This window comes from Aythya marila (genome assembly GCF_965140915.1).
Source record: "Aythya marila genome assembly, chromosome: 3".
NCBI lineage: Eukaryota > Metazoa > Chordata > Aves > Anseriformes > Anatidae > Aythya > Aythya marila.
In genome coordinates this window covers 25,302,993-25,324,719 of record NC_139044.1, presented here as the reverse complement: position 1 = coordinate 25,324,719, position 21,727 = coordinate 25,302,993, and the positions used below count along the sequence as shown (strand labels likewise).

Here is a 21,727-nt window from a genome sequence, read left to right as displayed (position 1 = left end):
GCTTTCCTTCCCTTTTTACCCACTAGGGTTTTGATCTTATTAGCCTCAGTCAAGTCACTGAAGTCTTTCCTGGTGATTAACAGCATGGAAAGTTTCATTCATCCAAATACGGTTCTTTTTCCTGTCCTTTTCTGAACAACGTGTACAATTGTTTGCTTTTATGGTGTCTTTATTATTACGTGGAACCTTACCACTGAGAACAGCACCTCTTGTAGCAAGCAGGCTTAACAAGTAAAATGGATTTGAGTTGCATGTGAGTGGATGTGGTAGGAGTAAACCAGCAGGTTAATGAAAGAGTTAATGATGCTGGAATGCCCCGCTGCTCACAGCTATTAAGAATGTCTGCACTTCATTATTTCCTCACGCTTCATTTTTCCATTTCAAAAACCAGATGTCTGAGTGTTTTTACCCCTGCAGACCCCAGACACTGTTTACTAAACAGACACAAGTCTAGATTATTGGACTGGGGGTCTGACCATTAAGAGACATTCAGTGGTCCGCTGCACACCATCTGTTTCACACGAGAAATGCACTTACAGGGCAGCACTGGAAGTGAAGGATTGCAATGCAAAGTGAATGGACAAAGGGAAGTGTGTTTTGTTTTTCCTCTTCCTTTTCTGGCAATGTCTGAGAACAGCAGTTAATAGTGCCAGCATAACTCTTTGTGATATGTGGGGAATAAAGTGATCCGCATGAGAAATAAACAAGTACTCTTTGGTTGCACACTGGTCACAGTTTTAAATCACTTTTCTGCCTTTAGCTTGTGAGTGAAAACCTGTATGAGTAGTTATATCAGATCTTGAAAAATTTCTGAATGCTAATTGAATTTAATATAGCATACCGGAGTCCCTGCCAACCCCTCCCTACAGAGTGGAAGGGAAGAAGACCCATATGTCCCTGTTTCTCATCCTATTTTCTCAGCCTCCATCTTTTTTTTTTTTTAAAAAGTCCATAAGTTATCTTCTGCAGTGCTGCTACGAGATCTTTCCTTTATAACCAAAAGAGACTTTGAATGTTTGCATATGCCTTTTTTTTTTTTTTTTTTTTTTTGCTTATGTTGGGAAAGTGTAGTCGCATGTTTTTCATATGGTCCACTTTCAGTATCTGTGCTATTTCCAGTTCATTTTTTCTAGTTCCATGATATTCTTCAGTGACTTTTAAATTATGTGTTGCTAGTGGCAGTTGATAAAAAACAACTGGAAAAAAATGCTGAAAACATTAAATTGTAGTTTTATTTTCCTGAGAAAGGGTATTCATTTAGCTTGAATTCAGGATGTGCACCCTTTCATGTATCTAGTGTGACTTTTTGTGGTCCATGGAGCATCACTTCTTCAGCAGCCTTTCTTCTCTGTTCTGCACTACAGCTTCTCTCCTCAGAGCTCCCTTCTGTGCACTGCTTCAATTTTTCACTATCCATTCCAACTCTGGGTACCAGAGTTGGACCCACTATTCCTTGAATCATTTTATTAATCCCACGTAGAGTAATAACTTTGCTTCTCTATACCTGCATGGTGTTCCCTGTGTATATGCTGAATTCTTATTTATATACCCCATCACAACCCCAACAGGACTTAGCTCAGTGTTCATGCTGAGTTGCTTATCTACTGTCAGCTTTCATGGGTTGTCATTTTTCCAAGACAAGCCTCTCTATCTTTAGAGGATGATGTACGCAGTGTCTCCCAAGAAGAGTAACTTTCCATTTGACTGTGAACCCACTTGTTGATTTTACTGAGCTCAGTTGACCTAGTGAGGAGGTCACAGAACCTTGAAATAGGCATGCTTCATTTTCCAGCTGCTACAAACAGGTGTGGTAGTAGACGTAATGGCACAGTTTACAGCAGTTAAGCATTATTTGATCTTAGTTCTTAGTGCAGTTAAAGGAAATCTTCCTCCTGTAAGAGTCAAGAGACCAGAGAACTCTTCTAGTGTTAGTTGTTCTGGATCACTGAAGAGTCTTGACTAGATGAAATATTACTGTATGGATATTAAAGGAGGAGCTCTAAGGAACCTTCTCATGGAGGCTGGTGCACTGAAGGAAAGGAAACTTACTAGCCCTGTCTGTGTCTGAAAGCTGGCTTACAAAGTACCCCTTGTATGACCAAAATATGTGCCAATTCTTGCTGTATGTTTTGTCTAACTTGTGTTGTTAGGTTGACAAAGCATTATTTACTCTGTGACTCTCATCTTTCAGACTGCAATATAGCTAGCCTCATTTCAGACAGTTAATTAACACAACTTAAAGCTTGCAAAATTAAGCCATCTTCTGTTTTTTAAGCACTCTGAATGAAATGTATGACTGAGTAAGCATTATGAGTAGATTATTGCAACCAGCTGGCACGTCTGGATTTTTAGAAAGAATAAATAATATACTCTGCCTTCTAGAAACAGGGTTCTGATTTTGGAAACTAATTTGGTTGACTAATCTCTTTTCTTTGGTGGAGCTAATTGCATAACCAAGGCGTTTGTGAGATTGGTTTTGATCATTCCAATATGAACACGCTTCAAAGCTTCCATCAGTATTCCTGCATAAAGTCTTTAGATTGAAATGTGAGCATTGTTTTGAAATTTGAGCAGGCATTGGTATTTCATGTTCCCAATAACTTCAGTATATTTTGTGTGTAACAGTTGGGTCCAAGCTGGGAGCACATATGGTCCTTTGTATAGTTTATATTTGTTAGCTCCTTTTCATAAAGTTAATCTAGTCTGGTAATTTTTAAAAAATAATAATCTGTTTGAGTTTCTCTAATTCTGGGAGTTTGGGACAGGAAGGAAAACTGACCAGCTTCTACATTAGCTTTTGTATCCCACTGAGGAGGAACTCCTAGTGTCTCGAAGGATGGCACGAATGAATTGCAGAACAGAAGCAGGGAGGGTCAGTTTACCAATACCCTGTATTCCCCCTGCTTTCTCTCAGGAATGGTGCATGTAATTAGATTAAAAATAAAAATAAAAATAAAAATAATGTTGTGACAAAAGTATCATACTGGAATCAACATTTCTTTTACCTGCATGGTATTTTGAGTTCTATAAACAACATTTGAGATAATGGAGTTTTTCTTTCAGTGTTTGATTTTGTAGGTTGACTCAAGGCCCTTCACCACCCACACTAAAGCTGAGGCCAAATATTTTATTTGCTTGGACTGAGCTGTTCTCCAGACATTTGTATTGCTTTAATTGTGTCCAGGTGCATGAAACTCCTCCAAAGCTTTTGCTTGCATAACTGGTTATAATAATTTAAAAAATATTCCCCCCCTTTATTTTTTGATATTTGTGTGACTGTTACACCATGATAGTTGGTAGGCACATGGGATTAGATTCTAGGTCAGCTGTGCTAGGTCTTGGCTGTCCACCAGGCAATGTAAAAACGAGAGTGTAATATTCAACCTCTTCATCAGACAGACTGTGGTAAGTATTTCTAGCTGTCTGTAGAAATCACTGACAGCAGGAAGATACTCCCCAGAATAACAAGTCTTTCCCATTGTGCAGGACTCCTTTATGAGTCTCAAGTGTAAGGTAAAAGTGACCCAGATTTCATTGTGCAGAGAAGGAAAAATGTTATTTTTATGGCATTCTCTTAATTTCACTATGCTGTTTCATATTTGAAAGGATATGTTGATCTAGATGACATTCCCTATTGCATGACAGATAATACCAAGGAGATGTATTTTTCAGTACAGACTGCTTAGTAAACTTGAAAACAAAAGAAATGTATCCCTTTATCTCCTGATAAACTGGAAAGTTAGTAGTCTTCTGTAACCTCTGTAGCAATACACAAGCGTTTGGTGTGGCCACTGCATATCACGTTTATCTGTATGCATGTATGTATGTATGCATAGTATTCCTGTTTTCAGTATAGCCTCACTTCCGTGCTTTACCAGGCACTGGGCAAACTGTTCCTGCAGTTCCTCACTTAGGTCTAAAATATCAAATGAGGGCTCAAACGCGATGCCTCAGCTTTAAAAACCTATTATGCATCAGAGCAAAGAGTTGACTTGCTTCCTAGGCTCCATAGAGAACTCAGCATCTGCCTTGTGTCCTAATTTTCTTTGGTGCCTCTGAGGGGAAACTCAACTTTTAGCATTACCAAAAAAAAAAAACTTTACCCACTGTATGGTCTGGCTAATTGCTCACATTTTAAGGCCCACGGGTGTTTGCCAAACAAGTAGACTTTGGGGGGCCCCAAGTCGAACACAATGTTCTTGCTAATGCGCTGCTAGGAAAAAAACAGAAGCTGGAGAACATTGTCTGTGACCTTTCAATGTAGGAAGCTGCAGGGGAGCTCCTTGTTCTGTTTTAAATTACACAGTGAAAGATATTTGAAATGATGTGAAGTTAAGGCAAATGTGTTAAATTTACATAGGACAGACTCTCTGAAGGTGCACTGAAGGTATATGCCTTTAAAGTTTGTAATAATGTTCCTCCAGTGGTGAGAATACTCATGTTATAAGCCGTCAATGCATAGTAACTGTTAGTGGAACAGAGTTATTAGTTAAAACAGAAATATTCACCAGTCTGTTTTCTCTCCACAGGAGTGGAAAAGACCAGATGTCAGCATGAGCAAGAAGCAGCTCTTGCAAGCGGAGGCGCCTACTTCCAACGAGAGATGAGAGTGGCTCAGTTTGTTCCTCAGTGTGATGAGCATGGCAATTACCTGCCCACTCAGTGCCATTCCAGCACTGGATATTGCTGGTGTGTGGACAGGGATGGAAATGAGATTGATGGCACCAGGAGTGGCCCAGGAGTTCAACCACCATGTAAGTGGCTGAAGCACTTGTCTTTTGTGTCTCTCTCTGTTGAAGTGCACAGTCTCCAAATATGGGGCCCCTGAGATATAGCACTGACTTGGAGCATTGCAGACTTCTGTTGTCCCAGCCCTTTGACAACTCCAGCATATGCTTTTCCTTCAGCCAGGGCATCTGGACAACTGTGGTGAGCCTCTGATTAAGAAGATGGTTTTCTGACTTTTTTTTTGTGCCTTGAAACTGTGAGAGGCCTCTCTATAGTTTCTACCCTCAGGGAGCTGTGGCAGCTCTGGGTGTGTGGTAACTGGCTGTTGTTTCAGGAAATGAAAGATGTTCTTTCTTACATCTTCCTCACTTCAACTGCAAAATAAGATTTTGAACATTTGATGGAACAAGCAATTACAGAGTTGAACATGAAATGACCTTTTATGTCAATTGCTCCTTCTCTGTCAGCCAAAGGAAAAAAATGAGAAGCTCTCTGCATCTGATTATAGTTATTAGTGTCTACTTATAGGGCTGTTTCCTTCTAAGAAGCCTGGCTGTAATTGTATCTGAAAATAACAAGAGGCCTTGTTATGCTGTACAAGCTCATTTTTTCCCATCTGCTTCTTTCTCTATCAACAAGGTCTGAGCACAGCTGCTCCCCCTATTGTTATTGGGCCCTCTGTTCGACCAGACACGATACCTCTGCCTCCAGGAACACACTTGCTCTTCGCCCAAAGTGGGAAAATTGAGCATGTTCCACTAGAGGGAAACAACATGAAGAAAAATGGTGCAAAAGCACTCTTGCATATTCCAGTAAGTATCCTACTATAAAATTCCACGTTTCTTGGAAGAGCTGCAGCAAAGATCAAAGGGATTGTTTGTCTTTTATGTCATTTGATAATTGAAGTTCCAAATTCAGTTTTTATTCTTCATTAGAATTACAGTATTGTCTCACTTTGCCACTGAAAATCCATGACCTGACTACTCAGAAAAAATGAGCTATAGAAAAAAATATTTGCCTTTAAAGAATAGATCATAAGATAAAAATGTAATATTTGTGATCTTATATGTTTCCAACAGCTCATGATATAAACACTCCTACCCTTACACTTTCATTGGCTTTCTATTCATTTCTGGCTGTGGTATAAAAATGCAGATCTACAAAAGCAGTATATGGAGTTTTCCTCTTACTCCCTCAAAATTTTGTCATAAGTCTTAATCTCTTCATGTTCTCAGCATTCTTGGCTACAGATACATAATTTTTTTTCTTGTTTCCTTTTCCATGTGCAGCCCCAGTGGGTGGTAAATCCTTTTCCCACAATTCTTACTACTGTCTTGAGAATCATTTTTCCTTGAAAATGAATCCCTGATGTTGAGAATGTATCTTTTCCATCACCTGTGACATGCACAAACTCTTTCCGCTTCCAATTTCATCACATTAATTTATTTTGCCTGAAGCCTGGGATTTCTATTTTCATTCTAGTATTAGTGTATTTATAAATGATAACAACACCAGGTAGCATGCTGGCCTGATAGATGAGATACTGACTAAATTACCCAGATTCAGTTAAGTACACAGTACCACAAACTCTGCTGTGATGTAACGGCAAAATCAAGCTTTTGTCACTTGTCCACAGCACTGTTGCAGCAATGCTTTAAAGAAAATACTGTGGATAGTTAAGCTGATATAGAGAAACAATTCTGAATCCTTGTCAGCTAGTCTTGTTACTTACTTGGTCTGGCTTAAATGGTGTAATTAGAACCATCATCAGGAAAGAGCTTCCAAAAGACAAGATGTAACTATTCATTAAAACTTCAATTAAACACTCGATTTCTGCATGCGGTATTGTCTTTGTTTTGTGCTATCTCAGTATTTGGGAAGTGACAGTGTGGAGACATTTAGACTATTTAGTACCCTACAGTAATATTGTAGGCTCAAAAATATGTCCATCTCTGTTCTAATGCATGTTTTTGGACCATCTTTGTAAGAAGTTGCTGATCCTTTTAGTTTTCCATCCAATGAATGAGAGTCTTAAGTCTTCTTTAATAAAAAAGAAATCAACTCAGAAATCCATACAAAATTAGTGTTTTATCCAGAAAATGCCATTCATTTGTTTGGAGAAGAGTTTCCACTCTGAACTCAAACTTCAGCCCTACCTTTTCCTGCCCAGAAAATTGCTTCCTTGTCCCTGAGCATATTTATTCCAACAGAGTGATTGATTTATAGAGTTTTTCATTCAACTATTTTTTATTTTAAGAACTCACTTTGCTATAACTTTATACCAATTAATGCTTTGTAAGTAAATGCTAAAATGGAGCCATTGTGCATGGATTAATGAATATACAGAACAGCAGTCAGATTTGATAAAGTCATTGTTCTGTCCTTGAAGGGAAAGGATGAGAGGGGAAAAAAGCAGATGAGGAATAACAAAGTAAGATATTATCATGAATTTTCTTCTGCATATCCATTTTAAGAAATTACTGAAGTAAGACCAACAGGTCAGTATTAATATCTACAGTGCTTCATTGGAGTAAGAGAACAGTGAATGGTGACTGCTAGTTAGAAGGAACTTGAAACTAAAAGTATTATTCTAAGTTACACTATGATGACTACCCATACTGTCCTTTTATTTTTTTTTTTGCCTGTCTTCCCCATCTCTCACCTCTTTCCAAGAATTTTTTTTTTTAGGCTTGAGACTTTGACCTGTTGGCAAATACTTTTGTTGTCGTTGTTTGTTTTGTTTAGCATAAGCTGACCTAATTTTCATGTTGACCAACAGGACAAAGTTGTTATTGGAGTTGCTTATGATTGCATGGACAAGATGGTTTATTGGACAGACATCAGTGGCCCTTCGATCAGCAGAGCTAGCCTGCATGGTGGGGAGCCAACAACCATCATCAAAACAGGTAACAGGACTAACTTCTTTGTCTTGCTACCTCCTAGTAATGGTATTAAAGACACAAGTTTAATAATCTATAATTCGCAGTTGTTGCCTGAGCTGTAGCATCACAAGTGAGTGCTATTTTGATAAAAACAATAACCAGAAAGCCTGGCTAATGTAAAAAAAAAAAAAAAAAAATATTTATTTATATATATATATATATATATATATATATAAAATCCATTTCCTGTGCAGTAGCACTTCATTGCCGTTTCACTATTGAGATAAGTGAGAAGTCTGATCTCCTTATATAAACTAAGTTTAAGCCCAAAAGTGCAGAAGAGCAGGCTGGAACATATGGGTAGACTAAGCTCTGATTGCTGTAAATAGAGACATTATTCATGCTTACAATGATGCAATGCCTACAACATGTAAATACATGAAGGAAAAAGCATAAATAAACATGATGTTAACAGTTGATTTAGGGTTTTGCTGGTTTTAACGTAGGGTAGTCATGCCTTACATAACTATGAAAGCTTTTCAACAGTCAGTGGTTGTGCAAATAAAGGTGATTCAGTAAGTATAATGTAGCTGGATTTTCAAAATGCTTTGTGAGGTTCTTTGCAAAGGACCTACCAATAGGCTTGTTCGGAGAACAGAGGGATGGTTCTCTGCTGGACTGACAGCTTCTTGTTGACTGAGCAAAAGACAGTAACAAGGGTAGCAGTAAATGGCTGGTGCTTACAATGGAACTGAGTTATCATTAAAACCTAGGGCATGTGCTGGGGCCAATCCCTGTTGTTTAATGCATTTGTGATTTGAAATGGAGAATGATGGATTGTCAGCTTTCTGTTGAATGAATGCAATCAAAACTAAAGCCTACTAAAGAGTTGCAGAAAGATTTCATAATAATTTGGTATGTTCACATTGAATACTATCTGTGGGTATCACTCTGATTTCGTTCTGGCAAGCAAGGTAGGTAATATTTTGGCTGTCTGAGATTTGAATTTGTATAGGCATTTTTTCTCCTTCACTCTGCCCGTCACCTGTCTGTTGTGCTGGGGAGTAATGGGTGGGTAGGGAGGCTGAAGAGGAGAACCCCTGCTCTCTCTGTTCCTGGGCTTGGAGATTGAACAGCTGAAAGGTGGCTAGAAACTGTTTCAGCTGTGAGTTTTCTTGTCTTCCAGTTAAGTTGTGAAGTAAGAATGAGTAAAATTAGTCTCATTCAGTTCTCACCCTTGGAGTTGCTCAGGGCTTTAAGAATTGGGCTAGAGAGTAATGTGGGGTTGGTGCTTTTACAGCTTATGTCCTGTTATTGTATTTTTCCCTCAGGTCTCTGTTGCTCAATGCAGTTTGTGTTTGTTTTCATTAGAAATGTAAGCCTGACCATCTACAATACAAAAACTTTTCTTAAAAGAAAAGGGCTAAGGGAAAGGACAGGTTTGGGGAATCACACACACACACCAAAAACAAAACAAAAAACAGCAAAAATAGCTAGCAGCACTATTTGCATGCACGTATCCTCAGAATTGTAGAACACCTGTAAAGTCAAGTCACTGGAGGAGGTGGCCCTTGCTTTTGATCCTTTTTACCTGTTGTCACTAAAACTTAGGAAATTGACTTAGCAAAATGGTCAAGCAGTTTTAAAGCTTCACAATAATCTTGCTTTGGTTTTCTTTATCTGTTTAAGTATCTCTATCTGGAGTATGTGCTTCAGAATAGCCAGTTTGCTGGGGCTCCATTCAGGCCCTCAGGGGCAGTGGAGAGGGGGGAGCAGCTAGGATCTTCCCATTGCTCTGGGAAGGGATAAAGGAGGGCTTAAAGCCATCCCTAACCACAGTAGCAACTATGGTATTTCTGTACAACTTGGTGGCTGAGGTATTTGTAGGACTTCTTTTTCATCCCAACACGTTCAATCTAAATGGGATTTTAATCCATAGTGCAAGCATGTGCTTGTATAAATACAGATTCAGTGGGGCAAGGATTTCCAAATTCCACTGTTCAAATATTTCCTCAGATTCTGTACTCTTAAAAAGTGAGGGAAATTGCTATTGCTAAAGATTTTGTATAGATATAAATTGGTCTATCTAACGAGAGAGTGTGTGCATGCATTGAAAGTCTTGCAGTGTATACAATATTTTAGCAACATTTGTGAAGATTGAGTTGAAAATCTTACTAAGTAATTCAAAGTGCTTACAACATGATGCCATGTGGAAACTTCATTTTTTAAATCTGCTACAAATAATATTGTGTGTGTAAAGACATCTCGTGATTTCTGTTGTCCTGTTGTCCCCATAGGATGTGTGTGGCATTCCTGAAGAGATGTTGAACACTGCTGCTCTTTACTTTCTGTGTGAAATGTTAACTGCATCAGAACAATATAAGGCTGAATATTCAGTATTTCAGTATCTCTATGCTATCCAAAACTCAAACTTTAAAATTTCAGGAAATGGGAAAAATTCGTCTCTCTCAGAAAACTCATGAGTCTTGTCATAAACTGTTTTGTTTTGATATTTGTCTTTTTCCTCAGGAGAGCTACAGCTGCTTGCTGCGTTCTTCTGTTCGTGTGTATTTTTGTGGAATGCACTTTTATTTTTTTTATTTTTTTTAAGTTCTTGCAATCCAAGTGGAGTTGCTTTGCAGAAACATGTTTTATTGTGACACTCCATCCAGTTCTCATCTATTCCTGCAGCTGTATAGCCTTTGGAGGCTTTCTGAGCTCTGCAGCTGTGTAGGCAGGTCAGGAAATAGAGCTTCCCTCTTTGTAGTAATTGCCTAAATTTTATCAGCTGTATGTGTCTGTCTGTTTCCCAGGGGTAGAGCCTGTGACTGTATCAGGCCTGATGACAATAGTGCAGGAACATATTTGTGCCTCTTGAAAGACTATATCTTAATTAATCTTTTCCAGCTCTTCAGCAATGAACATACATCCAAAATGATGTGTTCAGACTAAGTTTAATCCACCCTGGTGAGAGAGGAGAGGCTGTTTAGTCTGCTGTGTAACTTAATTCACAGAAAAGTTGTATTTCTGTCTGGAGTTCTGGACCAAATGCCTTTTTTCCAGTAAGGCAGTTTGTGTTGGGATCTGTTTATTTCATGGCTATCAGCAAGTAAACCTGAGCATTAATAGAAGGCTAACTTGCCACATACCCTCATTCCAGTACATTCAAATGATGTGTGGATCCGCATTTGAAAAAAATTTGACAGATGGCTGGTATGAAGGGCCACTGCCTATTCTGGGGAGTGATCATGTGCAATTCTTTATTTCTTTTGGAACTGAAATTGGACTAAAATTGATTTGTACCTGTCTTTGGCTTCACTACATCCTGTACAACCTGCCTACTCTTTTTCAGTGAACCTTGAAGAGTATAAAGCGGCTTTTCAACAGTGGCCGAATTAAACCTCCAAGTGCCATGTATTTATTCTCCATCCTTCAAGTGGGTTAGAAATTACTAATGCTAAAGGAGTAGGTCATTATCTGTTATTTCCTGTTGCTTTTGGAACAACTAACTGTCCAAGAAAATCTGTGCACATACAGTTCTGAAACATGTTCCAAAAAGGGTTGCTGTGTAAAAAAACAAAGAACTGGATCTGAATTCCATCAGTTAGCTAATATCATTATCTCTAGTCCTTTGAGCTTGGTTATCTCTGTGTATTGTTTTGGCTACACTTTGTATGAAATCTAGTTCTCAGAGGAGTGCTACATATGCCAGTATCAAAGAAGGGGGAATATTAAAAGTTATAAAAATCTATTCCAGATCCTGACTTGCTAAGGAGGGTAGAGTAAGTTGTATTCTAGCCCAATGTAATGTAAGACACGAAGCATAAGTGAGTCTTAACAATTCAGGTTATCTGTGCTGTAACCCTGCCTGAAATCCATGGCTTTTATAAAGGAGGTGCTCACAAGAAGGGAAACATGGGCCAGGGGAGGCTTGGGGGAAAAGCTATCAAGCTGGGAATTCCCTCTCTCTGCTTTAATGCAAGTCAAACTGCTTTACTTGTTCTTATGTAATGAGAAAGCCAAAGCCCAAAGGTGCAAGGATGGGAAAGGAAGCACCAACGCTCGGAGAGTGAAGGGGACCTTGCTGGAGGTGGGAAGGAAGGTATTTGAGAAGGCAGGAATCTACTGTGAAAGGTGTAGAGCTCTAGGCTGTAGAATGTTTCTGTTTACTGCTTATCAATGGTCTTGCTTGTTTGGTCAAACCATTTGCTTCATAAGGCCTCACTAATGCAAATACTCTTTTCTTGCCCACCTAACAGCCCTCAAGTCTTGGTATAGAGCTTGTTGTTCCCCTGCACAGGAGGCTAAGGTGTTAAACCTGACCAGTAAAACACCACTGGGTGTTGAAACTCTACTGTTCTGAAGAGAAGGCTGACTGGCAAGACTGTTAATGTTAGACTGCAGTTTCTTCTAGCTAGCACTTGGGCACTGTGGCGCTAATCAGAGGGGTGTGCAGCTCTCATGGTGTAACCTAGCTGCATTAGCTGTTGTATTAACCTAGTAAATCAGCACTCAGAGTGCAAGAAATGAAGAGCTGGGGAAGCTGCTGCCTAGCTGTTACGCTATTTTGCCATGCCTGCACCAATGAGGCACTGCAGTGCCCCAGCCACTGAAGATCAGTTGCAGTTCAGGGCAACGTTCTTAAAAATCCATGTCCAGTAGTAACATAAGTCATCTTTGTTGTGTTTATTGGCACTGCATTTGCTGTCTTTCTCTGATTACAGATTGATCTTTTATTTATACATCAGACACATCTCCAAGGGCTCTGTGTTTATAAAAGTTCTGTGTATTTAAACTTCATAAGGCAAAATTCATATTCCTCTTCCAACTGATGTGAAGTGGCTTTTGTTGGACCACAGCCAGAAAACTGAAAGAAAACTTCTCTGTTAGGAGCTGAGAATGCTTATGAGGCCAATGCTGTATATTGGTACAAAACATAATGTCTAGGCTTGATTTTTTTTCTGTTGTCTTGCAGACTTGGGAAGTCCTGAGGGGATAGCTGTAGATCATCTGGGTCGCAACATCTTCTGGACTGACTCTCAGCTGGACAGAATAGAAGTGGCTAGGCTGGATGGGCGCCAGCGTCGCATCCTTTTTGACACTGGCCTGGTGAACCCCAGAGCAATTGTTGTGGATCCTGTGAGAGGGTATGGATGCCTTTTCTAAATATACATGCAAAGCTTGGTTTTATAGAATAGATTTATGCATTTATGTATTTAACAGTAGTGTATGCTCTGTGTCCATGTATTAGGCGGTCTGTAGACAATAATAGGACTATAGTTTTTTAAAATAACAAACAAAAATGGAACAACCTACTTGTGTCCTGTGTAGTAGGCTTGAAATAAACTTCTAAAATGCCCACTAGGTAATGCCGTGATACTTTGAGAGATTTGTCCAATACATGTTAAAATCAACATTTCCTATATGTCACATAATTGTGGGATGAGAACGTCTGTGCATATGCATCAAGTGACAGCAGAGTAAGGAAAAAGAAACACACTTCATAGCGTGAAGGAAGAGGAGAGGCACAAGCATAATGAGACTGAGGGGGGACCTGTTCCATGCAGAAACCTCCTGACAGCATGGGGCTCTGGGATCTGGCTTATGTCTCAAAGCAGATTTTGTGGGTGGGTTTAGGGGTTAAAAAAAAAAGCAAAGGTGCTTGCCTTGAGAGACCCTGTAAATTTTCAGATTTAGAAAGCACATTCAAGGAAAAAAAAATCACTGATACTTTATTATTAGTGATCAGTGGTTAGCGATTTTTTAACGACCTTCTCTGGGGTTCTCCCCTGACCATAGTCTGCTATGATCACTTCCATTGCATACCGCTTGGTGTGCTGACAAGAAAAATGTAATTCTGAATGAATTCCACGGATGTGTGCCAAATGCTGCTGCTGTTTAACTTGAGCAGGCATGACGGCTGGTGAGCAGCAGAGGTAGGGATGTATAGTTTGACCAGTCCACAGAACTGTTTCAGTAGAGGTGGTTTTGCCTGGTATCTTGCATGTATTCTATTGCACACATTGTTTAGGTAAAAAATATAGAAAAAACAGTTCGCCATGTGTGTGTTTGTCTGTCTTTGTTTTTAATGGAAGTATAACATTTGATATATCTTCACTGTTCTTCTGTTGCTTCTATATCCAATGGCAGTGTGGTCCTTCCTATGGATTTAACTAATGGGGATCATGGTGTTATTTCAGTGTTCTTACTGTTTTCCTTGATTACAACAATCCTTTGAGATCAGTCACTGTCTTAATTTTTGCCTTTTTCTTCCTCTTAAGAAACTTGTACTGGACTGACTGGAACAGAGAAGCTCCTAAAATTGAAACCTCATACATGGATGGCACAAACAGAAGAATTCTTGTTAAGGATGATCTGGGATTACCAAACGGGCTCACATTTGATCCTTATTCCTCAATGCTGTGTTGGGTAGATGCAGGTAAATAGGTGTCAAATCTATCTTCGTAATAGTAGTATAATAACTAATCCTGAAAAGATGCCCAACCAATTAATGCTTATAGCTCTTTAGGAAAAGTCTTAAATTTCATACCTTGCTTTTTGGCTTTAATAATCTTGCTTTATTTGTTCATATGACCACTGAGTTCACATTAGAGACTGTGTAAGCTGGAAGATTTAAATTCTGAACAGATTTTCCAGGGATGCAGCAGGTTTATATCTGTGTGCCTTGCACGTAGCTTTATGTTTAGATAGTATTTAGGTCTTTGGGGAAGTTTTGGTTTCATAGATAATAGTTTAAGACCAGAAAAGAACACTGATCTGTCTAATCTACAGAACATTATTTTGGCATTATTGTTCTAAGCCCTGTAACCTGTTGTAAGGTAAAGTCTGGCTTATATTTGACTGAAGCAAGCCTTGAAAAAGCAATTCATACTGTATTTAGAGATCAAGAGATGAAATTCTGTCATTGACACATTGCTGGTTTCCTGCCAGTGTCTTAACTGTTCAAAAAAAAAAAAAGCATACTTCTAATCCTCATTTGAACTGTTCTTTTTTTCGCCATCCTGCTGTCTTTGCCACTGTAGATTCTGCCAGAGATCTCTTCCTATGGATGTCCTTTTATACTTCAAGTCACCTTTCAAGTTACTGATAAATTAAAAAGATCAAGCTCTCTCTTTCACTGTAAGAGACTTTCTCCAGCCTTCATGTTTCTCCTTTTGCTGTATTTCTTTTTTCCTTTCTCCTTCTTTTGTTCTCAGATTAGTCTCTTATCGCCTTTTCTCTTAAACACCCGTAGTGGGTTTCAAAATTAGGTTCTCTAGCCATGTTTCCAAGGTGCGTAGTAGACTTAGAGCTAGACCTTTAAACACCCTATTTGCATTGATAAGTTGGATGTTCCTCCTGCAGTATTGTCTTTGTGGCCCAATCCATCAAGCTTTTTGGGAACATGTTTACCAAAGTGTACTTGAAAAATGCCTTCTAGAGGATGTGGAACCTGACTAGTGGCTGAAGGATCCCTCCAGAATGGAGGAGACCTTCTGTCAGCTTCTACCCCAGCCTGAGTATGCTGGTTTCAGTACCAAGGGTTTCAACATGTGAGCAAAGCCGTAGCTGCACTGGATGTTAGTGTTTCAGTAAGTTAGGTGCTGTGCTAATTACATTAGCACTAGGGTACTTTGCCATCCAGTCTTTGGCACGTGTGGAGATCTGGCGTGGGAAAGGCTTTGACTAAGCAGCAGACCGAAAGACTTCCAGGAAGTTTTATTCTGTTTGTGCTTGCATGCTTACACTTAGCCTTTATCCCCTCTGAGAGCTCTCTTGGTCTTGTTTTTTGAATAAACTAAATTGTTTCACTATATGCAGGTACAAAAAGACTGGAATGCATGAACCCTAATCAGTTTGGTCGACGAAAGATTGTTGAAGGAATTCAGTATCCTTTCAGTGTTACAAGCTATGGGAAGAATTTATACTACACGGACTGGCGCAGGTATGTTATCTGCTAAAGGAATTATGGAATGCTTTATTCTGTTCTCCTGTCTCATAGGAACTGAAGTATTTGCTGCATTTTTCATGTGTGACCTCTCACACATTTTTCTTTTTTCCTCCTGGCAATAGCTGTTGCAGGGCGGAGTAAATCTGCAGAGTTGACCTATTGATGTTGCCAGTTAACTGGGTTTTCTTTTTTCAGCACATTGGTTTGTCCTCTAAGAAAATGCTTTTAGAACTGAACATTTTTGGGAAAGGAGTGGGAGTTAACATGTTTTCCTTATGGCTGTACTTGCAGCATTGTAGAGGGCAGAAATTATTCACTCAAGGCCTTCTATGCTCAATGTTATCTGACTGTTCAACCAGAAATAAGAAGGCACTTTTACTGTCTTGGTGGCACACTCTTTGTTGCAAGTGAACTAAAACATTGAAATATGATTGAGATTTTATAGTTTATATATTTAAAATACATGTACTGGATGTTTTTCTGGAAATATATAGTATTTTCATTTGATGTAAATAGTTACTTGGACTTACCTGCAAACTTCTATATAACTGAGTCTGTTAATTGCAGCAAAAAGAGCTATTAATGTGCTTAATTATTTCCAAGCTGGAACCTAATAGCTGGCAAATGCTATTCTGGATATATGGAGATATATATATATATATATATATATGGATATATATGTATTCTGGATATCTCATATGGATATATGAGAAACTGTGTTGCAGTTCTGTCAGCTGAGTGCACTTTTGTTTCTAGGAAAAAAAGAAATTACTTAGGACCGGCTGTATTCCTTTCAGATAAAATGCTTCACCTGAAACACAGTAATGTCCGTAATTATTGTGTGTAGTATCTATGTAGTCTATGTCACAGAAGATATCAGAGGGGCAGAATATGTAATATGTCAAAACTACTAGCAGATGTGCCCCTGTGTTGGAAGTACCTCCAATAATAGTAAGCTGGCTCCTTGCTGCTAAATCTTTTTGCTGCCTAGCATGAGGGCTATATATATACTTGAGTTGTCCATGAAAGTTAAGGTCTTGGTGGAATTTTATTCTGGCATCACTTCCTACTAGTCAAAATGAGGCACTTCCAGATTTTTCTTTTTTTGTTTTGTTTTTCCCTGTACTTATACATTCATTTCTCTTGTATGTGGCAGGGATGCTGTTGTAGCAGTGGATCGCATGGTTTCGACAGAAAATGATAACTTCCAGCCTCACAAGCGCTCCCGCCTCTATGGAATCACCACAGCCTTTGCTCAGTGCCCAGGAGGTAATTCACATTTTTTTTCCAGCTGTGCAGCACCTTAGCCTGTAAACGAGCTTAGTAGCAGCTCTCACGGAAAGGCTTCCAACTGATATAGATGGTTATTTAAATCTAGTTATTGCTTAGATTTGTGTCTTCTGAGTTACTGAAAATCACATATGTATGTGTTGTTTTTATAGAAGCAGTTATTGTGGTTGCCATATCAAACCAGAATAGGGAGAGAAAGGGCCTGTTCTTTCCTGTATGGAAGGACAGGTGTATGATCAAAATGAAAATCTGATATGGCAAAAGCTGCTATCTTGTCATCATCGAAATTGAATGCTATATTTGTACTTAGAGCTTATTTACTTTAAAAAAAAAAAAAAAAAAAAACACAACTTTGAACTATAGAATATAAACTTTGAACTATAGAAATATCATGGTCTTTCGTCCTTAAGAAGATTGGTAATTTTAAAATGAGACTGTTCAGAAAACAGCAGGTGGTAGAGTGGGTGGACTGGTCTTTCTGTACTGTTGAATGTTAAGTTTTTTCAGCTACTCTATTGAAAATGCCCTTGTGAAGCGTAGAAGAGAAGTTGATAACCTTGAAATAACAATTTGTTCTTTGGGAAGCAATACCACAGTTCAGTTATGTTCTTCTTATCAAATCACAGTTAGGAGATGAGTTTACCTTTTATTATTATGATGTGGCTAGAATTACAGGAGGTGTGGTATTTTAATTTCAAGCCTAAAAAAAAAAACTTGAGATAGTTTCTACTCAAGTTACTCAACATGTATAGAAAAAAATGTAACTTAATTGCATCCATGGTTCAGAGCATTAAAAATGCATATGAATATCATAACTAAGAAACCAGTTATTTTATTACTAGTTAATACTATTAATTATGTGGTTGACTAATTATTAGCTATTGGTTAATTATTAACAAGTTAATAGTTCCATAGTAATAGGCACTGTGTAGCAAAATAACACTGTGTGCACTAACTAAATGCATATAATGGTAGTAACCTTGGCATCACTTCTGTCTCATCAGTCTATTTCAAGTGCTTTTCCTCCTTCTTTGACTCATACCTTTGCCCTCAAAATCCACTCCGTGTAGATCTTTCGTTTTACCCTCAACATTAATGCATTCCTCCCCATACCCCCAATATTATTTTGTTTTCATAAATCATTCCTCAATGTTTTTGTACTGGGTGCTCTCCAGGAGTGATATCCTGTGGCCTTTTAGATTTGGTCTTCATGTGTTGCGTTTCCCCTGTTTCTTCGCTCATCCTCTCTTCATTCTAATGTCTGTGATCACTCAGCCAATTTATGAAGTACGTTTCAGAAACAGGCTGTTTTTTTCATGTTGCCTCTCCTGCTCTGTCCTTATATCTGAACCTTTATTTGAGGGGAATATCAGAAGCAAACACAGGGGATATGATGAATTCCATTTCCCCAAAGCATAGTTTTGTTTCACTCTGTCTTGTTCTGACTTGTTTTCCAGTGCAGTCACAAAATCTACACTTTCTCTGTACATGTGTTTTGGATTTTTTGTGGGTTTGTTAATGCTGTTCTTCAACATTTTACGTCTCTTCTCTTTCAGGACACAATTACTGCTCAGTGAATAATGGTGGTTGTACTCACCTCTGCCTGGCTACCCCAGGAGGCCGTACTTGCCGCTGCCCTGACAACACAGTTGGAGTGGATTGTATAGAAAGAAACTGAGCATTAAAACAAGCTTTCTAGTGGCAGGCACTTTTTGGAAATGTGCTGTAAAAAATTTAGTTCTATAAATACAATCAGGCCCTAAAGATAAATGCTGCATGCTGTTGACAGCAAGCAACAATGTACGTATGCAGACACACACAGGCAATGACTGTTTTGTAGCAGTTAGGCAAGACAGAGCTAGTCAGCTTGGGTCCAGCTCAATCTTATTCCCTGTAATACTACCTTCGTGCTTTTAAATTTAAATGTGGGTGCCTTAGTTGCACCTGTGCTGGGCTAGGAGGAAGTGTGCCTTGAGAAAATTGAAGTACTGAATATAGAATGGAGGGTGGTGTGATTCTGAGACTGGGTTGTACCTTGAAGCATGCAGAGGTTATCTGCACAGTGGTATGGTGTGCTTAGCCCTTCACATACATGACTGGGCTCTATCTTTAGCAGAGAAGCAGCCAGGGGTCCCAAGGATGAATAGATGTGGGTGGGAACACCCAGTAATAGCACAGATTTAATGCCTAACTCCATTCATTCCCACTACTAGTCTTTACACTTTCAAAACTTGAATCTAAATTTTTGATTCTTGTGTTACAGAAATACTTTATCCACATGCTGCAAGGGTAGTTCTCACTAACCTCATGATCCCTTTCCACAGCATGTGATTCTTGATAGTCAGCACTGCTCAGTGGATGTATTTGAAGTTTTTGCTGGATTTTGAGAGATTTATTTTAATTCTGTCTGATGTGGATTCTGGAGTAGTTTCCTAAAATCCACTAAACAAACTTTAGACATAGATCTTGATTTATGATAGTTCATCAAAGAATGGATGTTGATTCATTTGGAGGTGTTTGTTTTTCTTAAAGAGAGAAAGTCATATATGTTTCCTGAGAAGTTTAAAAATAATGTTTTTATGTTTGAGTCTATAAGCCTGAGAATGATCTTAGAACTTCTTCGTAGCTATCCTTCTTCTTAAGCAAATCACATCATGCCTTGTCATAGGCGATGTGAAACATGAAAGTTAAAAATCTGGTTTCCAGAAAGGTCAGTTGTGTCTTAGTGCTCAAAAGACAAAAAGCTATGTCCCATTTGTGTGCCAGTGTTCAGTAACAGCAAAAAGGTATGTTGAAAGTCTAAGGAAAGTTGTAGCATGTTTTCAACATCACAAAAGAGTTTGGAGATGAGAGGCAAAATTAAAATCCATATTCTTAATGTCAAAGTCGCAGTACAAAGCTAAGAGTGAAGCGTATCTTCTACAGTTTGTGTTGGGAAGGAAGCTTATGTGCAAGCCTACTTCTATCAGCACACATTTCACAATAATGTTGTGATCTGAGCAGTAAGCTATTAACACCCCTGTTTCCTCACTCCTTCAGACACTACAGTTAAGCTTCCTAGAGAGCCACAGTCTTAACTGTGGCATCTTCCTCTTTAATTGTATATTTATCATAAAATAGCAATGTAAACATTTTAAAGATTTTTTGTATAACTTTTTATAACTTTTAATTCATTTTACTCGTACACTTAATCAGGAATGTCTTACTGTAAATATCAAAAATGTGTTGAAATGAAGGTGCTTGATAATTCTTTCTCCAGAATTGTTCACATATCTGGTGAAATATTAAAGTTTACACTCTGTACAGCTATCTACAGTACAGTCAATAAAAATGTTTGGTTTTTTAATTTTCTGTTTTAAAAAAAAAGTCCTCCCTGCAGAAGGAATATGATACGTGGTGTCTCAAATCTCTTTTCCTATAGATTGTTGATGATGCAACTGTATAGGGGAGAAAGTGCTGTTGGGAATTTTTGTATTTTAAAGCCAGTAGGATACTTTTAGTGCTCTCGCATTAGTTTTGCATAAAAGAACATACAATTTCCTCTGTTTTGTGACTTGGATGACACAGATGTTTTACTGGTTGTTATCTTTGTTGGGTAAACATAAGTTGAACACAATTCAGTTACACCATATGTCACTCTTCTGTATTAGTGGAAATACAGGGCAGGGAGTAGAGAAAGTGAGGGCCAGAATTTATCCTTCTTTTCAGAGATGCCCTGTGTGCAGAGTTTGAGAATGATGGGGGTGCTTTGTTGCTGCAGGCTGCATGTGTGTGGCTACAGGTGTGCTGTGCCTGCAAGGCAAGTAGAAAGCTAGGCCATGGGGCCTGCTGGAGGTGGTGATGCTGAGGTTTAAACTCTTAACGCTTTTACTGCTATGGTATGTCAGCGCCAGGGTCAAGTCTGGGTGCAGTGGTGAAGACCAGTGATGGCCAGGCAAGTCCATAATGAAGGCCTGCAGTCAAGCTGGTGATTAGGTTTGTTGGCCAGGGTCTGGATCAATAGCGTGCATGGCTCAAGCAAGGCTCAGGGTGAGAGCCTCAGCTAAAAAGCAGCAGCTGAAGAGCAGCCTCGAAGGGAAGGAGGCTGCCCTCAGTGAGGCCTCCCAGCAGAGCTGTTTGAGGACAAGCCTCTGCTGAGGTTGCTTTGCGCTTTCTTCATACATCCTGACAGCCAGCTGGCCTTGTGCAAGCAGCTGAGCTGCTAGTGGTGGGAGTGTGCTCTGGGTCATGACACTGACATTTCTTTATTCCTTTAAATGTTTGCGTTCTCAATGAATCTTGCTAAATCTTTGGCCTCTGAAGTGTTCTGTGGTATTGAGTTCCTCATTTTAGTTACAGTCGGGGGAAGAATCTCAAGCTTTGAGATTTGGTATTGGCCATTTCAGGGGATCTGTCTTGTGTCTATCATATTTTTTTTAGTTAAATGCTCACAAGTATTTTGAATGGGACATAGCAGATGTGATTTTTCTGTTTTGTCTCTCAAAGCATAGACAGTTAATGGCATCTTTTTTATAACATGGGGCTTTCTCATGCTGAGCCAGATCTAATTCATTTACCTGGTTCCTATCCTGATTGCTGTTTATTAGTGTCTGACTGTTGTAGTCTTGCTCAGGCACAAGCATATTTCAGTTATATTTTACACTGTGCTTTGGGTTTAAAAGTTATTGGAAAATGGGATTTCTTTAATTATTAAAAATAAGTTGTTATAAAAAGCTGGGATTGGTAATCATGTCAGTCTTGCTGTGGTGTTTGAAGAAATTATTACATGTAATTACAATTCACATTGGCTACAAAAAAACAGAAATCCACAAGTTTTTCTGGGAAGGTGAACAACTCCTTCAGTGGTTGAATGAAAGACAAAATACTACAGACTTCT

At 38.8% G+C, this 21,727-nt stretch overlaps 1 protein-coding gene across 2 annotated transcripts in view; it reads left to right on the top strand.

Moving 5' to 3' along the window:
* The window catches only part of NID1 (nidogen 1), a 44,050-nt gene extending 22,552 nt beyond the window's left edge, over positions 1-21,498 (top strand). For both annotated transcript variants that reach the window (XM_082755798.1, XM_082755797.1), the window contains 8 exons: positions 4,530-4,754; positions 5,368-5,540; positions 7,508-7,634; positions 12,586-12,757; positions 13,892-14,049; positions 15,432-15,555; positions 16,718-16,830; positions 18,408-21,498. In XM_082755798.1, coding sequence (XP_082611924.1) covers positions 4,530-4,754; positions 5,368-5,540; positions 7,508-7,634; positions 12,586-12,757; positions 13,892-14,049; positions 15,432-15,555; positions 16,718-16,830; positions 18,408-18,529 — 1,214 coding nt within the window. In that variant the 3' untranslated portion in view covers positions 18,530-21,498. The remainder of the gene's footprint in view (positions 1-4,529; positions 4,755-5,367; positions 5,541-7,507; positions 7,635-12,585; positions 12,758-13,891; positions 14,050-15,431; positions 15,556-16,717; positions 16,831-18,407) is intronic.
* The last annotated feature ends 229 nt before the right edge of the window (positions 21,499-21,727 follow it).